This window comes from Talpa europaea (assembly GCF_964194135.1).
Source record: "Talpa europaea genome assembly, chromosome: 15".
Classification (NCBI taxonomy): Eukaryota; Metazoa; Chordata; class Mammalia; order Eulipotyphla; family Talpidae; genus Talpa; species Talpa europaea.
In genome coordinates this window covers 14,027,760-14,052,225 of record NC_140083.1, presented here as the reverse complement: position 1 = coordinate 14,052,225, position 24,466 = coordinate 14,027,760, and the positions used below count along the sequence as shown (strand labels likewise).

The window sequence follows — 24,466 nt, the reverse complement described above, 5'->3', positions numbered from 1 at the left end:
GGGTTTCTTTTTGCAGTAATGAAATTATTCTAAAATTAGAAGATGATGGTTGTTTCACAAATCTGAATATATTAAAAACCATTGAATTATATACATTGAATGGGTGAACTTTAAGGTGTGAGAATTATATCTTTTAAAAACTTTTTTTTAAAAGGTATCTAATGTTCCAGACTACACATACACATTTGCATACCTGGAGACACATACACACATAAACATACAAATTCACAAAGAGTTCTCAATAATCAACCCAGAGATCATCCGCCAAAATTCTAAAATTCAAAATTTCTAGTTGCCTTGATTGTATGAGGACAGAAGTAATAACAATAATAACAGTAATAATAATAATGGCTATGATGACAATATCAAGTATTTATTGAGCGCTTACTATGTCCCAGCTATTTCTCTTGAAAGTAAATTCTATTACTACACATTTTACATATATTATTTCTGTTAGTTCTCATAAGAGAAAGGATTTTTCCCAATTTACATGTGAGAAAATTGACACTCAGGGTGGTGAAAGAAATCCTTTTTTTTTCATAGCTAGTAAATGGCAGTATGACTTGTGCTGAGATCACAGAGCACTGCTGCCATGTTAGCCATCTTGCTGCACAGACCACTGGGTTTAATAACCTGAGAGAATCTTACATTACACAGGTATCTGATGGGGTGGAGGAAATTCCAGAACCAAAAGCTGAGACCCAGACTCAGAGTCACGACACAAATGAACCTGCCCAGCCAAATTCTGATCCTCTCATCCACAAGTGTAGAAACTAGAACAGACATTTTCCTGGGTCCCATAAACTCCAGTTAGTTCATAAAATATTTATTTAAAATTCTGAGTCTCCTGCCTACAACCACCTTGCCAGAAGAATGGTTTCTTTATTTTCTGCACTATATCTTTGTGATTATTATTGTTACTCAGTTCTGAAAATATTAGCTATAATTGGAAAATGAAATCATAATTAACATATTTATGAAGTGCAATACTATCTACTATCAATATTAACATGATTTACTTTTATTTATGAAAAATACAAAACATATTCAAAAGTAGACAGAGTATCACAAATTCCCAAGTACCCACCACCCATCTTCAAAAATCACCAACTCCCACCCAGCCTCAGATGACAGTTCGACTGGAAGAAAGCCCTGAGGAATATCAGGGTGAGCGCCCTGGTGGCCTGCATCCCTAGCCATGCCTCCCATCTAGTCCTAGTGACTCCCATGACAGGAAGCACACTCTGAGGAGATACTAAAGATCCCAGCACCACCCGAGACCCCACAAGGTCCCAGCTACCAACAAGTAAATGCCAAGAACAGTGAAAGAAAAGGATCTACATACAACAAAAGCCCCAACAACAGCAGGGCAGCCCACAGCAAACAATGGGGAGGAAGAAAAATACAAATTGCCAAGCAAGTCCTCAGGGGAACAATACACCACTGAGAGAAAACAAAATTCCAGACCCAAAACACAAAGACATGGAAGCACTTTTTTTACTTCTTAGGCCCAGAATTCAAAATTGCCATGATTGGGCCTTCCCGGTGGCGCGGCAGGTTGAGCGCCATATTGTGAAGCTGTCTGCAGCCTTGGCAGTGCCAGTTCGATCCCCGCTAGCTGGTGAGAATCCCCCAGGGCGCAGCAGACCTCTCCTGTTGTGCCTGCTGCTCCCTTCAGCAGTGTATTTCTGTCATCTGCCTGTTCTGCTCCCTGCTCTGTCTCTGGTGAATCCTCTCACCCTCCCACACCTCTGGTCTGTACCCCAGCTCTTGCATAAAAATAAGTAAATCTTTAAAAAAAATTGCCATGATTAAGAAAATAAAACAATTGGAACAATACAAAGGAAATTCAGAAAAACAATACAGAGATATGCAAGAAAACTCAGAGAAGCAAATGAATGCTATGAGAAACACATGATAGGAACAGAAGATCAAAATTGAAACTTTAAATAAGAAACTAATAGAGTAAGATTAGAACCATGCCAGAAGGCTGGGGTATGGTTTCAACACTAGGTTGCCAGGCAGTTAAGAATTATTGGGTCAGTAGACTCATGGCCCCCTGAAGCCCTAGATGACAAAAACACATTCTTTAGTTTCACCCATACTTTTCTCCTTGTCCTTCTACCCTACGTAATGATGCTGTATGATTATTCTATCAATAAAAAGGCCAGAATCTTGCTTGTTCAGCAGCATCCTGTTTTGTGCCTGAAAAAAAAAAAGAAAAGAAACTAATGGAATTGCAGGGTATAGAAAGACTAACAGAGGAGATGAAATATTCTGGAGAAAGTCAAGGAAGTAGAATCAACCAAATGGATCAAATCAACGTGCTCAAAGATGCAAATGGGGAAAGAATCAAAATAGAAAAGAAAAGAGATACAAAGGAGAAAAATGAAGCAATACATAGAGAATTATTTGACACCATGAAGAAAGGAAATATAAGAATCATAGATATCCCAGAAGAAAAGAGAGAGAAGGGAACTGAAAAATTACTTAAAGAAATAATGGGAAAAAGTAGTCCAAACCTGAAAGAACATGAAAAGGAAATGAAAATTTAGGAAATTAAAAGAGCATCAAGCTGCCTAAACAAAAGGTAGCCACAGCAAGACATAGAGTAGCACAACTTCAAGGGTCCAAGACAAGGAAAATGACTACTTATTAATTGTTCAGCTATTATTATTCTCCAATTACATATACTGCCCAGCTGAAGAATTAATTAAAAAAAACTTTTTTTTGGTGACCTGTGAAAATTAATACACATAAACCCAACTGAAAGAAGGTCAGGAGGCTAGAAGAGAGTGCCCATGCACGCGTGGTCAGCAAACTACATTGCTAGTGGGAAGTGACACTGCCACTCCAGCCCCAATGGAAGGAAAAAGGGGGTCCTCCAAAGTCTGTCTAGGGATCTGCTGGCCTCTGATTCCAGTAGTGCATGAGAGTCTTGACATGAGATGTGCATTTACAAACTCCCTTGCTGTTGTTTCAAATAAACCCATTTGTTGGTGAAATGACTGCTTTTATTTGCAGTCAAGAGACCTGGATATTTTGTATAATCCCATAAGCATTTTTCTCCTACCACACTCACTCTTTCTCATTTCTTCCCTAACTTGCTTCTACCTCCAAAGAGTTTCCTTTTTTTTTCTTTTTTTTCCACATCAGAAGGGTAATGTCCCAACGTCGTTACAAGGTTTAAGGGAGGCACATCTCACACAGCCATGTGACCACCCAATCATCATGCTTATAAACCAGAAAAGGATCTCCCTCCAAAGAGTTTCTACTGACTACTTCCTATAAATAGACTTGGGCAACCACTACTTACATGACCCAGGAAACCCTTCAAATTCATGCAAAATAAGGTTCAAATCCTTATGTTTATTCTCATCACCCTTGTGAAACTATCCAGGCCTCAAGAGTATGTATGTCCTGAAATCCACCAATTATCTGAAAGATGTCACCTACAAAAGCAACGTGTGCCATTCTGCCAACATAACGGCAGAGCTGGCAGGTGTGCCAAGGATACACGCAGTAGGGGAGGATGATGGGATGAGGTCCCCCCAAATGCTGATTTTTTTTACTGTACAGGCTTAAAGCATGCAGAAAGTAATGCTGAACTTAAAGATTTAGATGCAGATTCCCTCTGGTCACCAAGCAGGTCATCCCTGGCACACTGAGATGATCCTTACTGAAAAGGAACATATGGTTTCAAAACCAGAAGAAAAGGACATCCTAGAAGAAAGTGAAGAAATAAAAATGTATGGCCCTGGGCCTCCCCTGGTGGCCCAGCAGTTGAGCACTGGGCTGAGAGGCTGCCCGCAGCCTCTGCAGCGCCAGTTCATTCCCCGGCCACTGGTGAGGGTCCCACAGGGAAAAAAAAAAATGTATGGCCCTGGAATAAAGTCAATATAAAATAAATGCAAATGATGTTGCAAAAAAAAGTTGCGACTGTAAAACTGATGCTTGAAATGTTCCTATGAAAAATTAATTTCATTCCCTTGATCTAGCTGATGATAAAATAATAATGAAATCAAACAGAAGCAGAAACAATAAATTTAAAAGAGGAAACATCAAATTTTATGTTCTAAATTTATATCTTTGTTTCACTAGTGCAAAAGACATTTCCTCTGAGAAAAAGTTATAATTACCATTTGTACCTTAAGAAAGGATTTTCCTAAGGCCTAAGAGAGCCATAAATAGCATAGTTTCTGTAGAACTAGAGAAGAATAGAAATTTTCATTTTCTTTCACCATCTTAAGGTGGAATTAAAAAAAAAATAGTTTCAAAATAACCACTGCAGGAACTAAATGTTGGACTTAGGTCATCAAGACTAATACAGTCATCGTCCCTGTTTTAAAGTTCAAGCATAAGTCAGGGCAACAGGAGTACTTCACTTAACAAAGCAGATGTATTTTAGGAAGCTGGAAAAATTTATAAAATATGTTTACCTATGTGTGTGGCAAGGACAGTGGCTAGTGGTTCTACTAATTGTCAAGGGGCCTGGAAGAAGAAATCATGGATCATCAGACCAAGGTGGCATGGAAAAGAGACAGGTAGACGACCCTCTGGGAGTGGACACAAGGTATAAAGACTCAGCAGAGCACGGAGAGCACAGGGAGCCTAAACAGCAAGAGGGAAAGATGACTCCTGCAGTGAGCACCAGCCACACTGTTCTCAGCCCCTTCAATGCTTACACAGTGACTTTGCAAACAGAACAGCCATGGTGGCAGGAATAGAAGCATTGCAGGGACACAAAAGCATGGGCTCTTACCCTTCAAGGCTAATCTGACAAGCATTAACTATCTTCTATGTGTTAGGGACCAAAGACACCATCATGCAAAACCATAGTCCCTATGAATGCACTGCCTGTCCTACATGCTAGTGTATGGCTAGAATTCCACTGGGAGAAGAAAAGAAGCAAGAACATTCCAAGAGGAAAGAGCAGATGCAAAGCCATTTGGACAACCATCAGGAGTGTGATGTCTAAGTCCATGGGAGGCTGCCAAGATAAGAAATGACGAAAAGTAAGGATCATGAAAAGCTGTGTATGTCACACTTTTATAAGAAGGTGACTGGCCATTTTTAAAGGATTTTAAACAGTGGAGGATCATGACCAGAAGTGTGGCCCAACAAAGCCTTTCACAGCTAAGGTAATAGCCTTAACCAAGGTGGAAAAGAAAAGGAAAGGACATATTCCAGGGAGATTTTTGAAAGGAAGGCAAAACTTGGTAAAAGGAAGAACGATGGCTAGGATGATTCTTTCCTAATCCCTAAATGGCCTCGTAGAAAAGTCTCCCACTTTGCCCCTTCTCAAAAATATTCTTACCCCATGTCTATAATTACGTAGTTACAATATAAGCTCCCGCCTTCTTGAAAATCCTGCTTACTCTGTAGGCCACCTTGTTTGGCTAGAGTGAAAAGAAAGATATTTGACCTTAATGATGCCACCAGAGCTATACATGTCTATGAGATTCTTGCTTGTTTCATTCAGAAACTAAGAGAGCAGACTGAAGTCCCTTTCTAGGAGCAGTCATGTGCAGGGACTAGGCTCAAGAGAACAAAGCAAACACTCAGAAGCAGAGTGAGAGCTGAAAAAAAGAGCTCTGCCAATGATACCCTTGTCCCGTTCATTCCTGAAACCTAGCATCACCTTTTCTTAAATGACAATTAGTGGGCCTCCCCGGTGGCGCAGCGGTTGAGCGCTGGGTTGCGAAGCTGCCCGCAGCCTCTGCAGTGCCGGTTCGATCCCCAGCTGCTCCCCTGCCACTGGAGGAGGGTCCCACATGGCGCGCAGACCTCTCCTGCCGCCCACTGCTCCCCTCAGCAGTGTGCTTTGGTCCTTCTGCCTGCTCTGCTCCCCGCTCTGGCTCTGGTGAATTCTCTCACCCTCCCATGTGCTTCTGACTGTACCCAGTGCATGTGTAAACAGAGCAAACAAACAAATAAATAATAAAAAAAAATGACAATTAGTATCTGTTTGGGGACACATGCTCCTATCAAACAAGCCAGGTAAGCCTACACACACCTAGCGGACCTTAGCCTCCTTTCAGAAGCCATATCATCACAGACTCCTGCGGCACAGATATTTTCACAAGGGTGGAAATGATAGATTAGCACAATTTTATCAGAATCATAAATGTAACTAAAAGTAAACAATTTCTTTTGTTACTCAACAGTGAGAAGCAGAAAAAGAATTCAATTGCCATTGGCATTCTTTAGTGTCCACTTTTTTTTTTAAAGCAAAGTAAGTGAATTACTTGTAAAACATAAAATATGTGACAAAATATATGCCAGTGTAATGCAGTTTTCTCCTTTGTAAAAGGAGATTCACAGCTATTTCATTTAATTTTTCTATGACAGAAAAAGTGAATCAGTAACCTGTTTCCAAATGGACAGTTAATAAAGTTATTTTTATTGCATATCTTAGAGTTATTTTAATTTCCTTGAATTACACACAATAAAAAAGAGCACTTTGCAAATCATTAACAGTTAAGAAGTACTTCTACTGACAATTTAGGGAGATAAAATTTGCATGGTTGCCTGAGAAAATCATTCATGTAACATTAGTAACTGCATAATCACATTTCCAAACTTGCAGGAAATAAGAGCAAAATAAGTGGAAGGAACATGTGGATGGCATGATCGGAGATGCGTGTGCAAGATGAGTGTGCAAGATGTGGGTTCACACAGTGCAGAGAGGTATCTCTCTGAATGTCCAGTCTGTGAACATCAGCAACAATCCCATGGCTGCAACATCATCATCTTATATCAGGCATAAGAATACATGACATGGTCAAAAATATATACCAATACGTCTTACAGTACAGGTGAGAGCAAGTCTCTCACCTGCTACTTGTAGTGATGAGTAATACCTAGTAAACCAAACTCAAGAACATCCACCCACACTACAAATCAAGATAAATGACCTCATCTTAAAATGGTCATTCTACTACATTTGCTCTGGACCTATGCTTTTTTAGACCAGAAATTTGAACCAACAGACTTAATCACTTACATTTGCTAAGGGCCAGTGACATGCAGGGCCAGTCAGCCTCTTGGCTGTCTCCTGACTTGCAATAACATCTCACATGTTCAACAGAATGACCTAAATAGGTCTCACATTATATAGAAAAGAGATGTAGAAACATTTTCTGTAAAAGTGCCCGTGAGTCCTAACTCCACAGGAGCTATTCAACATCACAGCAGGAAAGCCACCACAGACAATATGTAAATGAATGGGTACGGCTGTGCTCCAGTGAAATTTCATTTATAAAAAGCAAGCTATCAGCTATCGGCTGGATTTGGACCACAGGCTACAGTCTGCCAACCCCTAACAGGGAATCTCAGAGATCCCCACACCTCAAATCTTTCTCAAGTCTAATAAGCAGCTGGAAAAAATCCTTTGGAAAAGGAGATGAAAAGAAAGTCTAATAATATTTATTCTGCCTTTAAATTGCTAAGAGCATAGACAAGCTATACAGTAGACTTAAGAACTTACATGCCTACGGCTAGATGAACAAAGTAAGACATAAGAGGTGACAAATAATGAGGAGAGGCAATAGCAATTTTAATAAACAAGTTATTGAAAATCATTAAGAGCCGCAGAAATTCTATCTAACCTAAAAATGTTATATTTTTCCTGCCAATATTTAATAATATATCTACTTCCCTCTCCTACTTTCCTACTCCTTCTACTGCTTACCCTGAATAAAAACATATAAGCACATGATGGTAAATAATAGTCTCTCTGCTTTCAGGGATGAACTTCCTAAAAGACAATTCTGTTTCACTATAGTAAATGGCCAGTTTAGTGAGGTTATGGAGTCAGAGAGAACAGAGTGTGAATCCAGACTATCTCATTTACCAGCTGTGTAATCCTGGGGAAGTTATTTAACCTCTCCAAGTTTTACTTCCTTAGCTACAAAATTGTTATTAAAACAGTATCCAGACTATGAAAGTTATTAAAATGGTATCCAGACAACAGTCACCTCACATAAAGAGTACTTATAAATCAATAAGATACCCCCCACCCAAAAAATGGGCAAAGTCTTTGAGGGTGGCTGTAAAATATAGTTACAGATACCTTCTATTCTGGAAATATACACCCTTTTGCAATGTGGCGTAGTTGCTTCTCCAATCAAGCGGTACCATTTATTTTCCCATCCCCTGAATCTGGGCTGGTTGTGATTTAGATTGATCAAAATAATATGGCAGAGCAACGTTATGGAACTTCCAAAATTATGTTTTAGGAGATCATGCAGTCACTGCCCTGCAAGTGCATGTAACGAAGCCCAACTGGCTTACTAGAGACTGAGAGGCCATGGGATTCAGCACTTAAACACCCTGGAGTTAGATAAAAGAATGAAGACAAAGAAACTATATTTGGTTCATCTAGGTAGTCAGATTACCAAAGTAGTGGTAATCAACTACTGCTAATGAGATCAAAGTTGAAGCTTCCAGTCTTGCAAAAGTTAGTTCAATGCAGGAAATAATGCACTTTGACCTAACCCAAACACTACTCTCCAGTCTTTCACAGTTTCTAACATAATAATCAAAAGAGAAAAAAACCAGCAGCACAAGCAGTCAGAACTGCATACCACTATTACCACAACTATAGATACTATCACTAAAGAAAGTGAGGTCTCCTGATTCCCAATGATAATATCAGCAGAATATCAGAATAGCAGATAATACCACACATTAGGTTTGGATTATTAAAATGTAGAAGGAAAAAATTAGCAGAAATGGCCAAATTAGTAAACTCACGAACTGTTTCAATAAAGAACATTTTCCACTTCCATATCTTAGAGTGTATCCATCTGTCTTCCCACGCTCCAGCAATCTACACTAAAAGAGAGCCCCAAATTTGCTTGTTAGGCCTGTAGTGGAGATAAAATGAGATGAGGAAGTAAATAAAAGAAACTCCTGGGGCCTCCCCTGGTGGCGCAGTGGTTGAGGGCTGGGCTGCGAAGCTGCCCGCAGCCTCTGCAGCAGCAGTTCGATCCCCAGCCACCGGCGAGGGTCCCACATGGCACGGAGACCTTTCCTGCCACCCGCTGCTCTCCTCAGCAGTATACTTTGTCGGTCTGCCTGTTCTGTTCCCCGCTCTGGCTTTGGTGAATTCTCTCACTACCCCGTGTTTCTGACTGTACTCAGTGCTTGTATAAATAAATAAATAAATAAATAAATATTAAAAAAAAAGAAAAAAGAAAAACTCTTGAAGTTCATCCATTTAAAATTTGGTCATGACAAGAGAAAGACATCCAAGGAATCCAAATAGGAAAAGAAGAAGTCAAACTATCACTATTTGCAGACGATATGATATTATACATAGAGAACCCCAAAAACTCCACAGAAAAGCTAATTCAACTCATCAATCAGTTCAGTAAAGTGGCAGGATACAAAATCAACACGCAAAAGTCAGTAGCCTTCCTATACACAAACAATAAATCTGAAGAAGAAGAAATCAAAAAGACCATCCCTTTTGTTATTGAAACAAAAAAAAATCAAATATTTGGGAATAAATCTAACAAAAGAGGTAAAGGACCTATACAAAGAAAACTATAAAACACTGTTAAAAGAAATAGAAGAAGACACAAAGAAATGGAGAGACATCCCCTGCTCATGGATTGGAAGAATAAACATTATTAAAATGGCCATCCTTCCAAAAGCAATATACAGATTCAATGCTATTCCAATCAAAATTTCAATGTCATTCTTCAAAGAAATAGAACAATTATTGATGAAATTCATATGGAATCACAAAAAACCCCGAATAGCCAAAGCTCTCCTGAAAAAAAAAGAAGGGAATGGAGGCATCACACTCCCAGACTTCAAACTATACTACAAAGCCATAATCATCAAAACTGCATGGTATTGGAACAAGAACAGACATACAGACCAATGGAATCGAATAGAAAATCCAGAAATAAACCCACAGATTTATGGTCAACTAATCTTTGACAAAGGTGCAAAGAATATGTATTGGAGCAAAGAAAGTTTGTTCAATAAATGGTGCTGGGAAAACTGGGTCGCTACATGCAAAAGAATGAAGCTTGACCACCACCTCACACCATACACAAAAATCAACTCAAAATGGATTAAAGAACTAGACATAAGACCTGAAACCATAAAAATATATAGAAGGAAATATAGGCGAAACACTACGTGATTTGCACATCAAAGACATCTTTACAGACACATCACCCAAAGCAGTGATAGTGAAGGCAAAGATAAACAGCTGGGACTACATCAAATTAAAGAGCTTTTGCACAGCAAAAGAGACAATAACAAAAACAAAGAGAAACCCCACCAACTGGGAGAACATTTTTGCACCCAACACTAATGATAAAGGACTGATCACAAAAATCTGCAAAGAGCTGATGAGACTCAACAACAACAAAGAAAATAATCCAGTCAAAAAATGGGCAGAAGAGCTTAAAAGAAACTTCTCTGAAGAGGAAATGCAAATGGCCAACAAGCATATGAAAAAATGTTCAACATCACTTGTCATCAGGGAAATGCAAATCAAAACTACCATGAGATACCATCTTACACCAGTGAGAATGGCACATATTAAAAAAACTAGCAACAACAAATGTTGGCGAGGGTGTGGAGAAAAAGGAACTCTTCTGCACTGTTGGTGGGAGTGCAAACTGGTCCAACCACTGTGGAAAGCTGTGTGGAGATTTCTGGACCTACTAAACATAGAGCTTCCATATGACCCAGCAATTCCACTCCTAGGTATTTACCCAAAGGACACAGAAACATCAATTCCAAAGAACACCTGCACCCCTATGTTTATAGCAGCACTGTTTACAATAGCTAAGCTTTGGAAACAACCCAAATGCCCAAAAATAGATGACTGGATCAAGAAGATGTGGTACATATATACCATGGAATATTACTCAGCATTCAAAAAAGATAAACACATGCAATTTGCAGCAACATGGATGGCGCTGGAAGGGATCATGCTCAGCGAAATAAGCCAAAAAGAAAAAGAAAAATACCGGATGGTCTCACTCATAGCAGGAATCTAGAAAACTTAAATAAGGAACCAGGAAAATGAATAACTATAAGAAAGTGAAAATCAAAATCAACAAAAAACTATGAACCAGAGACACTTTTAGGGGGGCGGGGGTGGGAGGGGAGGGATTGGGGTCAGAATGGGGGGGCTGCAATTGTATGGGGAATATAACAATAAAATTTATAAAAAAAAAAAAGAATAAAAATGTTTACCAGAAAAAAAAATAAATAAATAAAATAAAATTTGGTCATGAAATCTAGTTATGATTATTGATCAACTTAAGTGGAATCTATATTTTCTAATAGTAACTAGTAGATTTGTCCCAAACAAATTTAATGATTTATTTATTTATTTTATATATATTTATTACATCATCCTTCATTTTTGTACAATGTATGATTTTCCATGAAATTCCCACCACCAATTCACCTGTGCACCATTACCATAGTTCCTTGTGCTTATTTTTAAAAAACTGATACTTAGAAAAAAAATTTGGGAAGACTAACCCACAATACAACTTATTTAATGCATCAACTTGCTATTAGATACCTAGAAATTCAAGATTCATTTGAAAGTGATTCAAATTCTACACTAATTGTTTAGATAACTTGTAAGTAAAAGAATATTCACATATAATCATATAAAGCAAAGTTACAGATAAAGCAGAACCAGAGTTGGAGAATGAGTTCTAACTGTGATAAAGAAAAGAATCACAGAAAAAAAGGGCAATGTGGCTAGTTTTAAGACAATTTGGAATTAGTAGGAATATGGTAGGCTTCATTTTTAATTAGGGAACATGCTTCATAATTGCAATTAAATTGTATGTGTAATTATTTCACTTAACATTTCTCCAGCTAAACTTCAAGTTCTGAGAGGTCAAGACTATCGCTTTATAATTGTCTCTCTAGTACCTAGGGGAATATCTGGTATATTATAGACATTCAGCAAATCTTTTTTAAGTAAGTGAATAACAGGGGAAGGAAAGCAACAATTTGCCTAGAAAATAAAGACTAAAGGAACAAGAAGACTAAATGGACTAAATCACAGAAGACCTTAATATCAACCCAAGGGCCTCACACGCCGCCGACGGTCCGACTCGTCCACCGCATGCCCTGCTGCCGCCCTGCAGAAATGCTTCGATCACTCTGTCTTTTGCCAGATTAGGCTGGTGTCCAGGGCCCTGGCTCCTCATCTCACTCAGGCTTATGCCAAAGATGTAAAATTTGGTGCAGATGCCCAAGCCTTAATGCTTCAAGGTGTAGACCTTTTAGCTGATACTGTGGCGGTTACTATGGGGCCAAAGGGAAGAACAGTGATTATTGAACAAAGTTGGGGAAGTCCCAAAGTAACAAAAGATGGTGTGACTGTTGCAAAGTCCATTGACACAAAAGATAAACATAAAAATATTGGTGCCAAACTTGTTCAAGATGTTGCCAATAACACAAATGAAGAGGCCGTGGATAGTACTACTACTGCCACTGTACTGGCCCACTCTATTGACAAAGAAGGCTTCGAGAAGATTAGCAAAGGTGCTAATCCAGTGGAAATAAGGAGAGGTGTGATGTTGGCTGTTGATGCTGTAATTGCTTAATTTAAGAAGCAGTCAAAACCAGTGAAAACCCCTGAAGAAATTGCTCAGGTTGCTACAATTTCTGCAAATGGAGACAAAGAAATTGGAAACATCATTTCTGATACAATGAAAAAGGTTTGAAGAAAGGGGGTCATCACAGTAAAGGATGGAAAAACACTAAATAATGAATTAGAAATTATTGAAGGTATGAAGTTTGATCGAGGTTATATTTCTCCCTACTTTATTAATACATCAAAAGGTCAGAAATGTGAATTCCGAGATGCCTATGTTCTATTGAGTGAAAAGAAAATTTCTAGCGTTCAGTCCATTGTACCTGCTCTTGAAATTGCCAATGCTCACCGTAAGCCTTTGGTCATAATTGCAGAAGATGTCGATGGAGAAGCTCTGAGTACACTTGTTTTGAATAGGCTAAAAGTTGGTCTTCAAGTTGTAGCAGTCAAAGCTCCAGGTTTCGGTGACAATAGAAAGAATCTGCTGAAACATATGGCTATTGCTACTGGTGGTGCAATATTTGGAGCAGAGGGATTAACTTTAAATCTTGAAGATGTTCAACCTCATGACTTAGGAAAAGTTGGAGAGGTCATCGTGACCAAAGATGATGCCATGCCAAGGAAAAGGTGACAAGGCTCAAATTGAAAAACGTATTCAAGAAATCATTGAGCAGTTAGATATCACAACTAGTGAATATGAAAAAGAAAAACTAAATGAACATCTGGCAAAACTCTCAGATGGAGTAGCTGTGCTGAAGGTTGGTGGGACAAGTGATGTTGAAGTGAATGAAAAGAAAGACAGAGTAACTGATGCCCTCAATGCTACACGAGCGGCTGTTGAAGAAGGCATTGTTCTGGGAGGAGGTTGTGCTCTCCTTCGGTGCATTCCAGCCTTGGACTCATTAACTCCAGCTAATGAAGATCAGAAAATTGGTATAGAGATTATTAAAAGAACACTCAAAATTCCTGCAATGACTATTGCTAAGAAAGTAGGTGTTGAAGGATCATTAATAGTTGAGAAAATTTTGCAGAGTTCCTCAGAAGTTGGTTATGATGCTAAGGTAGAAGATTTTGTGAATATGGTGGAAAAAGGAATCATTGATCCAACCAAGGTCATAAGAACAGCCTTATTGGATGCTGCTGGAGTAGCCTCTCTGTTAACTACAGCAGAAGTTGTAGTTACAGAAATTCCTAAAGAAGAGAAGGACCCTGCAATGGGTGGAATGGGGGGAATGGGAGGTGGTATGGGAGGTGGCATGTTCTAATTCCTAGAATAGTGATTTACCATTATTGATGAACTGTGAGAGGAAGCTCAAAGCAGGGTTCCTCATCTATAACTTCAGAGAAGTCAGTTGAAGGAAATGACTGAAGAAAAGGCTGGCTGATGTTTAAGAAAATCACTATAATCATCAGTTATTGGTTTCAGTTGACAACATATAATGGTTTACTGCTGTCGTTGTCCATACCTACAGGTAATTTATTTTGTATTTTTGAATAAAAAGACATTTGTACATTCCTGATGACTGAGTGCAAGAGCCATGTACCAATGTACTGCTTTAAACTTAAATCACCGAGGCATTTTTACTACTATTCTGTTAAAATCAGGATTTTCGTGCTTGCCATCACCAGAGGAGAAGTTAAGAAGTAGCCTTTCTGTGGAGAGAAAAATAATTGTGTACAAAGTAGAGAAATATCCAATTATGTGACAACCTTTGTGTAATAAAAATTTGTTTAAAGTTAAATTTAAAAAAAAAGTCAACCTGAGGGCTCTCTGCCCTTACATACCCCTTCAAACCAGCAACAATGCAATGGTTTCTTCTTATGTTTTGAATCTCTGACTTCCCTTCTGACTATCAGCTGAGAAAAAACTCTGTATTAGTACTGGCCAGATAAGCTTCCTAACTTAAGGTTAACTGATTAGTAACCTGAATTATATCTCAAAATCCCTTTTGCTATGTAGCCTAATATAATCAAGGGGATAACATCCATCACATTCACAGTGCTTGGGATTATGGCAGGGAATCTAAAGATTCCCTATCTCTCTCTCTCTCTCTCTCTCACATACACACACACACACACACACACACACACACAGTTTTAACAGGATCCTTAAGCTAAAATGCATTGAAGACGACTTTAAATGTCAGAATTCTGTATTACATAAATTACCAATAATTAAGAAGGAAAGAAATCAAGGAAAAAGTTGTCACAACAAAAAAAAAGGATGCCTTCTCTCAGAGACTGGAAGAAAGAATGATAAAACTGGAGAGAAGAGAGGCAAAAGAACATTGATGCCAGCTATTTACTTTGTCAAAATTAGTATCATTTAATTTTAGATACAAAAAAGACACATTCTCCTATTCTGGGTTCTTAGAAAAAGTTGTTCCAGATGGTTACACCTCCTTGAGTGACAGCACCCAGAGTAGCCTTGCACATGTTGGAAATTCAATTAAATGCTGCTGACCATCTGATTGAGAATTCAGAGTCTGGAACAGCTGACTCAATACAAACATATGGCTCAGTTCCCATCAAAGGAAAAATCAAGTCATAGCATCCCTCTCTCCAATATCGCACCTCCTTTGCAATGTGGGAGAAAACAAAAGTGAACTTACAAAAGCAGACCATGTAGCAAAGATTAGGGAACAAAGTGTAGAATACGAAATTTCTCTAATTTTATCAGGAAATCAGAATTCTTCAGCTAAGGATCAACACTGAGGTGTTTCCTTCTTACTTCAATGCAATCAAATCAATCCTTACAGAGCACTACTTCAGATACTGAAGTTGAGGAAGACACGATCTGAGCTCAAGACTCAGGGTTGGAAGACAGGAGAAGGATACAAATGACAATAAAACAGCTGTTTCAACAGCATTAATTTTAAAACTGAATAGAAGGGGAGAAAACAATATTAAATTACTACTTTTAGTCCCGTCAAGAACGATGTGATATGTTTATAGATAAGAAAACCAAAGGCTCAGACAGATTAAAAACATTTATTTTCCAAGTCATATGGCAAGTATCTGGGAGGGTATAAACAGAACTGACTGACCCTAAAAGTCAGTCTCTCTCAAAGGAGGAATAAATGTTTTGCTAGTTGGATGTTGATTTGGAGGCTGGGGGAAAAATAACAGGAGTCATTTCTTAGAGAGGCAGTTATTTCAGGTCAAACTTGCAAAGATATACAATTTTATAAAGTTGAGACTTTAAAGAAGGAGAACAAGTCCAGGGGAAACAGCATAAAGCACAAAAGCAAGAAATCAGGGTCAACATTTGAAGAATGCTAAATAGTTCAGCACAAACTTACAGCACAAACTCTTGACAAATATAAATAGTTTGTATGTTCATTGGGGTTCGTACTAATTGGGGTTAAGAGGTTATACATTAATTCAGACAAGCGTCTACACTAGGCTCTCAGCAATTAAAAATGAGAAGGGGGACTAATGTGGAAAATTACTCCATATTTACTCTACATTTAAGAAAAAAAAAGCAGAAGGTCCAAAATGTGAGGTTGAATTAGGAAGGGAAAATTTACCCACTCCACTTCCCTTTGCCATCTAGTAAAGAGGTTAGCAAACTACCACCCACAGGTTTTTATAAATAAAGTTCTGCTAGAACACAGGCACATCCATTCCTTCATGGACTGTCAATGACTGCTTTCGCCTTACCATAGCAAAGATTGGATGGCCCATAAAACCTAAAATATTCCTTTTCTACTCCTTTGCAAAAAATATTTTTCCAGTATTTGTTCTTGCCTCATGCCTCAAAAGTCATTGTTCCCACCTTTGGAGTAGTTATTCTGGTTCTATTATCACTACCAAGCTCATACAGATACTTCTTGATTGCTCAATTTTCAAAATTATCATTTAAATCTCTTACACCATCAGCCTTCATCGCCATACTCCTCCCCCACCACATAGACACCTTTTTCTACCAATAAAAATGTATATTTAAATCTGTGGTTTTACAGTATCATCATACCTACATAGTTGTCTACTATGCCCATTAATGTGATAGGATTGTATTTCCGTACTCATGCAACATTTCTTTCTAAAGTTATAATTATCATTTGTTTCATTTGCTTAGTTTTTCACTTATCTATCACTGTTTTTTTCCAAGTCCAACACATCTGTCAATTGTCAATTTTTTCCAAATGTTCAGACATAACAAATACCTCATTGTTTCTATTTGTTCCTCCCAAAATACTCCCACAGTCCTTCATTCTTTTTCTCCCTCTGAGATGGTTGCTTTTTAACCTAATAATCAGCTGCTTTCCTGGAACTTCCTTTCTCTGTTCTTCTTTATTGACTCTCTTGTTTTCTGCATCCCAAGTCTTTCTTTTTATTGATTTCCCCCCTTGTTTTATGCAAGTTCATTCTCCAGAAGCTTTCTATGAAAGCACATATAAAATAAATGTTGTAATCCTTTCATATCTCAGAACTTTTTGATTCTATCTTCGTATCTCATTGATAGATTAACAAACAAGCAAATCTAGGATGAAAATTATTTTTCCTTGTTATTTTAAAGTATTGCACCACTGTCTTCTTCACTCCAACGTTGCTGTTAAAAGTTTGATGCCATTCTGATTTCCATTCATTTCTACTTGACTTGTTTTTGTTTTCTTTTGTTTTATATGGCCTCCATCAAGCACTTCAGAATTTGTATGAATCCAATATAATCTTAAATATGAATGACATCATATGTCAATGATGTCACTTCATAGTCTCATCCATTATGCTGGTTACTTGTGGAGCCTCTTCAGACTAGAGACTTACAACTGTTAGTACCAGGAAATTTTCTTGTAATATTTCTTTCATAATTTCCTTCAGTTATTTTTCTTGTACTCCATTTGCATCAGTTGTCTACTGACACACTGATGCATAAAAATCCTAAAATTCGATGGTTAAAACAAAAATCATTTATAATTGCTCTGCTGCCTATGAGTTGGCTAAGCAGGATGGGGATGGCTTAGTGATTAGGAAGATATCAGTGAAGCTGAAGCGAGACATTTCAATAGCACATGGATGCAAAAGGTGAAAGAGCAGGTACTGCAGCAAGTGATCAAGTAGATTAATTTTCAAATAATCTGATGGTAAAGAGGAAGAGAAAAAAAACTGAGATGGGCAAAAAGCAGGAATTGAACAAAATAAGTTATGGAAAGCTTCATGTTTGTTTGTTTGTTTGTTTGTTTGTTTGTTTTTTCAGTTTGTTGTTTAAGAAAGAGAAACCTGGGCAGGAATACATAAGAAAAGTAACAAAGAGTCTCTCCTGACTAACTTCCACTCACCAGTCTTCTGAACTCTCTTCTCAGCTAAGTCCTGAGTTTTTGCTTGCTTGTTCATCTCTGCATTGTTGATTTAGCAAGAATCCTGCTGGGTCAGTTTAGCCAGAACCCTCATCCTCTACAATTGATCACCCTGAATGTCCTCCACCATCCCCCAAGTAAGTCAGACCACCCTGGCTTCTGAAATTTATTTCATCTTTACCAACTCATTTTCACTAAAATTAGGCTACTTTTAGTCCTAATTCCTTTTGGGATTCATATTTTAAAATGTAACACTTACACAGTACTTATAATCATTGTTCTCTTCACTTTTTCTTTCATCAACACTGGCCACTTGATTCATAAACCTCTGAAACACCTTATTTCAACCAGGAGGGATTTTGCCTCCCAGGGTAACTTTCAGAAATGTCTAAAGACAGTTTTGGCATCTAATGGTGTAAGCCAAGGATGCAGCAGTCCTACAATGCAAAGGACAGCCCTGTCTCACCCCGGCAATGAATTATCTGGCTCAAAATGTCAACAGAGCCAAGTTTGAGAAAGCCACATCATTCATATTCTAAGACCTATGCATACCTCAACAATCAAATAAACCTACATTACACTCCAGTTCACCCTTCTGCTCTCGGAGCTACTGTGTTTCCAGACCCTTTGTCCACCTTGACCATTGAAACTTTGCCTTTTCCCAACAATGCTTTGATGTATACAACATCTAGATGCCTAAGGGACTACTGCCTCTGTCCAGTCCCAAAATTCCCTCGCTTATTTCTCACCGTGGAAAATGAGGGGACTTCAAGCCCTTGTTTTCTGGACTAGAGCTCTACACAATCTGATCTCCAACCCAATCTGACCAGCCTTATTCACCTACTGCTCCCTACACCCCAGGGTGACAATGTTTTGACACCACATCAGAGCAGACTTTAAAAGGCCTTTTCCTGTCTAACACTAGAGCCTGGACATTTAATCTCCTCCTTCAACAGTCACCTCAGGAGCTGGTGTCTATCTCTATAGCAGGCATTTAGAGGTTTTAAAAGTTCATTACATGGTCAATAAGGAACACCTGAATCAACAACCTAGGGTTTAAGTCAAAAAGAACATATATTTAGATTTACTGGATTCAGAGTTCTTTCTCTCAGTTACCAAAATATTTACTGAAGTTCTGTGTTAGGCATTGAAGGGCAGGAGGATTACAAAAGAACAAACATGACCCAACACTTAAATAGTTGACAATTTAATATATAAATCAGATATGAATATAAATAATTCATAGATCAATTGATTGTGATCAGATTATCCTTATTCTCCAGCTTAAAATGGAAAAAAATCTTCCCTCATATTGATTAAAAACAACAGTCTCAAAATAAAAGTATACAAAGTGAATGAATGAGCAAATGAACAAGCAGATGGATAAATGAGAAATCACACTAGTAAAGCTTTTTTTGGGTCTTAGGCAAGGTGGTACATCATGTAAATTAGAGTTTCATTATTCTACTACATCACTTTTCCTTTCATTTTCCTCAAATGTCATTCTCACTATAAATGCTAATTGGTTTGGCATATATAAACTAATCTGGTGGTAGAATAATTGTGTAAGACATTACATGCTGAAAATCTTTGAACAGTTGAACAGATACCAAAGCTTCCAAACAGACCTAGCCCACTAGTCTGTACACAGCCCAGACTGATACAGGGCTATAGAGCACTTTACATCTGGAGATGTTTATAGTCAGCGGCCAGTGACCGGTCAGTGTTTGTGCCTTAGCAGTTGTTAAACAGTTTTCATGCCATATTTGGTTGGTACAATTTCTCAATTTTAGAGTAATAGATAGAGTTCCCCCCAAAAAAGAGATCATAACTTTATTACATTCCTTCTTCTGCTAAGTATATAAAAATACTAGTTATCAATTTAGCAGCACATCACTAGTTGAAGTGATTTTGCCTCTGTATGACACCTTGTTAATTCATCATGACAATATAGTCACACAGCAGCTACACAGAGAACTCTGATGCTACAAGCGAGATTCTCTCCATTCCTCATGAGGTGGAGTCATACAGAGTCTGACCCAGGCTCCCTCAGGTTCTGTCTTCATGACCTTGAGCAAGATGTTTAGCCTCTTTTCAAGTGGAAGTCTACATGAGACTTTAACCACATGCAAATGGGAAAAATAATAGTTACCTCTTAGGTCTGCTGTGAGAACTGATGATAAATCTGTAAGACTAGCATATACCAGATACTCAATGAATTCTAGCATTCCCTTTAATACCATACAAATTTACTGAGCAAAATTATCTTTTAACTCTTTCCTCTCATTCTTCTTTTGCTCCCTCCCCTTTGTCAATTTTTCATTCATGGTTTTATTTATTCAGAGCTACTACAAGCAAGAAATGCCTATCCTAAAATGACTCCAAATTGGCCATTTTAGATTCCAAATTGGCCTTCACCTGAAAACACACCTCACCTTTGTTTTTAAGTGTTTTTCTTCCCACCCCTACCACCCATCTCTGATAATTTTCCAACACAAGGAAAGAATATTGGCTATTTAGTCAGGCAGTCCTGGATTCTAAATCCAACTGTGTGGTTTACTAAATCCAGTTACTTAGGGTCAGTTACTACATTTCTCTGGGTCTCAATGTCCTACAAACAACACATGTAGGGATGAGTACAGCAACCAAGCACAAAAGAGATACTCTAACAAACGATACTCACTTTTCCTCAGCACTGAAACATGGAGGTTGCTAATCAAACCTGTGTTCTCACTCAACAACTGCTCTCAAAGATACAGTCAAAGGTTTTCTTTGAAAAAATAAATTAAAACTGGGGGGGAGGGGATATGTAGTCCAAAAAGATATGGTCCGAACTATGTCCTGAATGAATGTTCCACACTTATTCACTCTTTGGTCGTTCAACAATTTCTTTATGTTCTAGATATAAAATAACATTCACATAGCCTTTAACAGATAACTAAGCCAAGGTTTCAGGTCTGAAGGAGCTCAGGGTCTAGAGGGAAAGCAAACATGCAAACAAATAATCACAATGCAGTATTCTCTGCACTAAAAATAGAGGTGTGTGGAAGGTGCAGGGATGCACAGAAGATAGAGATCCGGCAAAGCTTCCCAGAAGAGATGATTATGCAGGAGTTGAGTAGAGGAGGGTGAACAGGGTTGGGCTGAGCACACCAGGGAAAAATGGATATTCCAGGGGGGCAACAGTGGAAAGTCCATGAAGCCTGCTGAAAACGCCATGTACAGGAATCAGATATGGCTGGAGGATGCTGTTGAAAAGACTGGTGTTAAATGAGGCAAACAGGAAGGAGTCTAATCACAAAAATCTTCAGATGGTACTCCAAAGAATTCAGGCTTTCTTCATTAAGCGCTGTCAGAGAGTAACATGTTTTAGAACAATTCCTCCAGCAGCAGAGGAAGGAGTGGGTGGGAAGGGTTGCTCCTGGAAGTGGTGACAAAGGGTGGAGGCAAGTGGGAAAGGAAAGGGTCAAAGACAGCTCCAGGGTTTCTAGCTGAGATGAATGGCACACTGTAGCGCCACTAACACAAAGAAAGGGGTCACACAAGTGGCAGAGCAGAACGGTGGGTAAAGATAATGAACGTTTCACAATTTATGCCTCCGTGGAGGAGGAGATGTTCAGCCATTGGGAATAAGCCATCTGAAGAGTGCAGGAGAGAGGGCTGCATTAGAGATACAGATTTGGGGTAGACATTCTGGAGTGATAATTTTTTTTTAAACCAAGAGACATGCTTTTTAAAAGGAAAGTCATGCATTGAAACTTCTCTCCCAACTTTATTTGAAAAGATCACACACTGAAAACCGGAATGTACTGTCTGCTGTACATATATTAAATTTTAACGTAAAAAATGAAAAGATGTCAACATACTTAATGAACACATTCAATTTTTAAAAGCACGTATAGGTGTTTTGTATTCATCTATAGATGACTTTTCTTAAGCACCCTACTAACAAAAAGGATGCTCTCCTTTACTACATAATCAATGTGTTTCCAAAATAACGTTTTCATGGCCCCAAACAACCACAACACTATCGCATGCTGCATCTTTTGAATAAACAAGTGTGTTTAATTTCCTGAGTAAACATTACTCATGCTTGACACGGAACACAGTCCAAATTCACTGAAGGAGTTAAGAAATTTCTAAAATCTGAAGAGCAGTAAACCTCAGCAGAGATTTTAGTCCAGAGCTTATTATAAAGGACTAAAAAGTCAATGTCATACCAAATTTTTAAATAACATCGTGCATCCTTCTATTTAATAAATTATTTCAAAATCAGGTCACAATTGACAGACACACTATCTCGGGCAGACGGGAGAGAGTAGATAAGCAGGGAAAATTTCCTTTTCTCTACTGAAGCATGTCCACCAACTGTCATATCTGGAAAGGAGCCAAAATGAGTACCTTATTTCCAAAAAGGACAGGAGACTCTTAAAATATTAGCAAAATGTGTGGTTTATAAATGTGGAACATAGAAAAATCTTTTAAGATTCACATTTATGGATGTTCAGAAGCACTATTTCTAAGACATGGATTAAAAACATAGCCCATCTATGCAACGAGTTCTAAAAACCAAATGTAGAGCCCCTTGAATCCCTGTGTGTAAGTTTTACCTTCTCTTCTAGGCTATGAGCATCTATCCATTTCTGAGATTTGTTCCCTTTATTCTCTCAACCACAAGGTCAAGCCCAGAGATCCAGCAGTCCCTATATATGCTATATGATCCTGTTCCTCACCTTTGCTACTGAATTCCTGGTCTATCCAACTCCTGGTAGTTCAACTTTTTCTATTGTCTTCTAGAATCTTCTAGACTCCCATCTCCCTAAAAATCAGGCAAGCAAAATTTCTGAAGAAGGTCCATTAGACAGGGATCTTACTCCCTTTTCCCCACCTCCTTGCCATCAGAGGGGGGTAAAAACCCATACATATAACATTAATGAGGAAATATATCTGTCAATTCCAGCCTCAAAGGTTTCAGCTGGTTTTTCAAAGTTAGTAGTAGATGGGTAGGAGAGACACTTTTTGGTTCCTGTTCTGTTGATGAATGTCATGCTTCCAGTACTGATACCTGGCCTGCTGGCACTTACCCGAGTTGACCACATGAACTAGCTGAGAAAACCATCATCAAATCATGTCTCTTTCTCTTAACCTTGCCCTCATGTTTCCTAATCTTTCTATTCCTCTTTGTCATACAGCATTTTCTGGTTTCCTGGTCCACGGTTTACCAGGGAAAGCTGACACAGCTGATTTGCTGAGGGAAAACAGCTGAACTATTATGGAGGAAATCAGAGAGAAAAGAGGGAGGGAAACTAGAAATGCTAGCAACTAGAAAAGAATCAGGAAAACCCTGGATTTCATCTGAATCTGTATAAATTTGTAACCCAAGATTAACGTCCTCAATTCGGATTGGGACCTACAGTCAACTAAGAGTAACCAAGGATTTTCTAAATCATCTTCTCACTGATCCAAAATAAATATTGTTTTAAAAGGTGTAACAAGTAGGCATCTGGATAATGTTCACAGGCAATAACCAGGAAAAAAAGAAGGGTCAGTGTTCATTTTGAATGACTGTCCTGTTGGAAACGCCCTAGCAGATTTAACACTTCTAATCCCACTGTCACCCTGGATTGATCCCAACTGCATCACATGGTATTTTGGTACCTTGAAGAAGTGAGGGAAGCATAACAGAGGGGAAGTGGAAAGATAAGGTGAAGAAAGACTTCTGGTTTATATGTATCATAGAAAGACTAACTTTAAAACTGACTGAGCCTTGAAAGCTGACCAGGAGAGGAGAGAGGAGGGAGCCAACAGAAGGGGAGGAGATAGAGCATGGTGGACTATGGTAGAGGACCATGGGTGCATTGGTGATGGGAGAGCTACAGTGACTACACCTGAGGGGAGAAAGTCTATACTATGAAAAAACAAAGATGCAACAATCATTCATCATTAATAAAAAAGAAATGATTTTAAAAAATTTTTCCACATGCCCCATTTCTGAGACTTGTCTCCTTTCTTCTCTCAACCACAACGTCAAGCCCAGAGATCCAGCAGTCCCTAATATATGATGCTGTTCCTCATCCTTGCTACTGAATTCCTGGTCTACCAACTCCTGACAGTTCAACTTTTTCTATGGTCTTCTAGAATCTTCTTGACTCTCATCTCCCTAAAAAGCAAGCAAGCAAAATTTCTGAAGAAGGTCCATTAGACAGGGATCTTACTCCCTTTACCCCACCTCCTTTCCGTCAGGGGGAAAAACAACCCATACATATAACATTGATGAGGAAATATATCTGTCAACCCCAGACTCAAGGGTTTTGGTTGGATTTTCAGAGTTAGTAGTGGATGGGTAGGAGAGACACTTTGTGGTTCCTGTTCTGTTGATGAATGTCACAAATTTCAAAGTCTAAGAACCATTTCTATGGAAGCTGAAGGATTCCATAAAAATAGATAGCCAATATACAAAAAGAAATACTATAAAAAAACCTCTGATATTATTGAGAGGCACTGTTGATAAGAAAACAAGGATGTAGGAAAAGAGTAGGATCCTGTGATATAATTTTGCACCTTAAGT

General features: G+C 38.5%; 2 protein-coding genes across 7 annotated transcripts in view; one reads left to right on the top strand and one right to left on the bottom strand.

Annotated features, from left to right (window-relative positions):
- Positions 1-24,466, bottom strand: part of ANKS1B (ankyrin repeat and sterile alpha motif domain containing 1B) — a gene marked incomplete at both ends in the record, with an annotated part of 793,016 nt that overhangs the window by 749,878 nt on the left and 18,672 nt on the right. The window lies entirely within an intron of this gene.
- On the top strand, positions 559-13,863 carry LOC311184647 (60 kDa heat shock protein, mitochondrial-like; the record flags this gene model as incomplete). The annotated part of the gene is given in 7 exon segments (XM_084254835.1): positions 559-766; positions 3,401-3,502; positions 4,456-4,643; positions 12,087-12,605; positions 12,609-12,725; positions 12,729-13,213; positions 13,215-13,863. Coding segments are annotated over 7 exon segments (2,268 nt in total).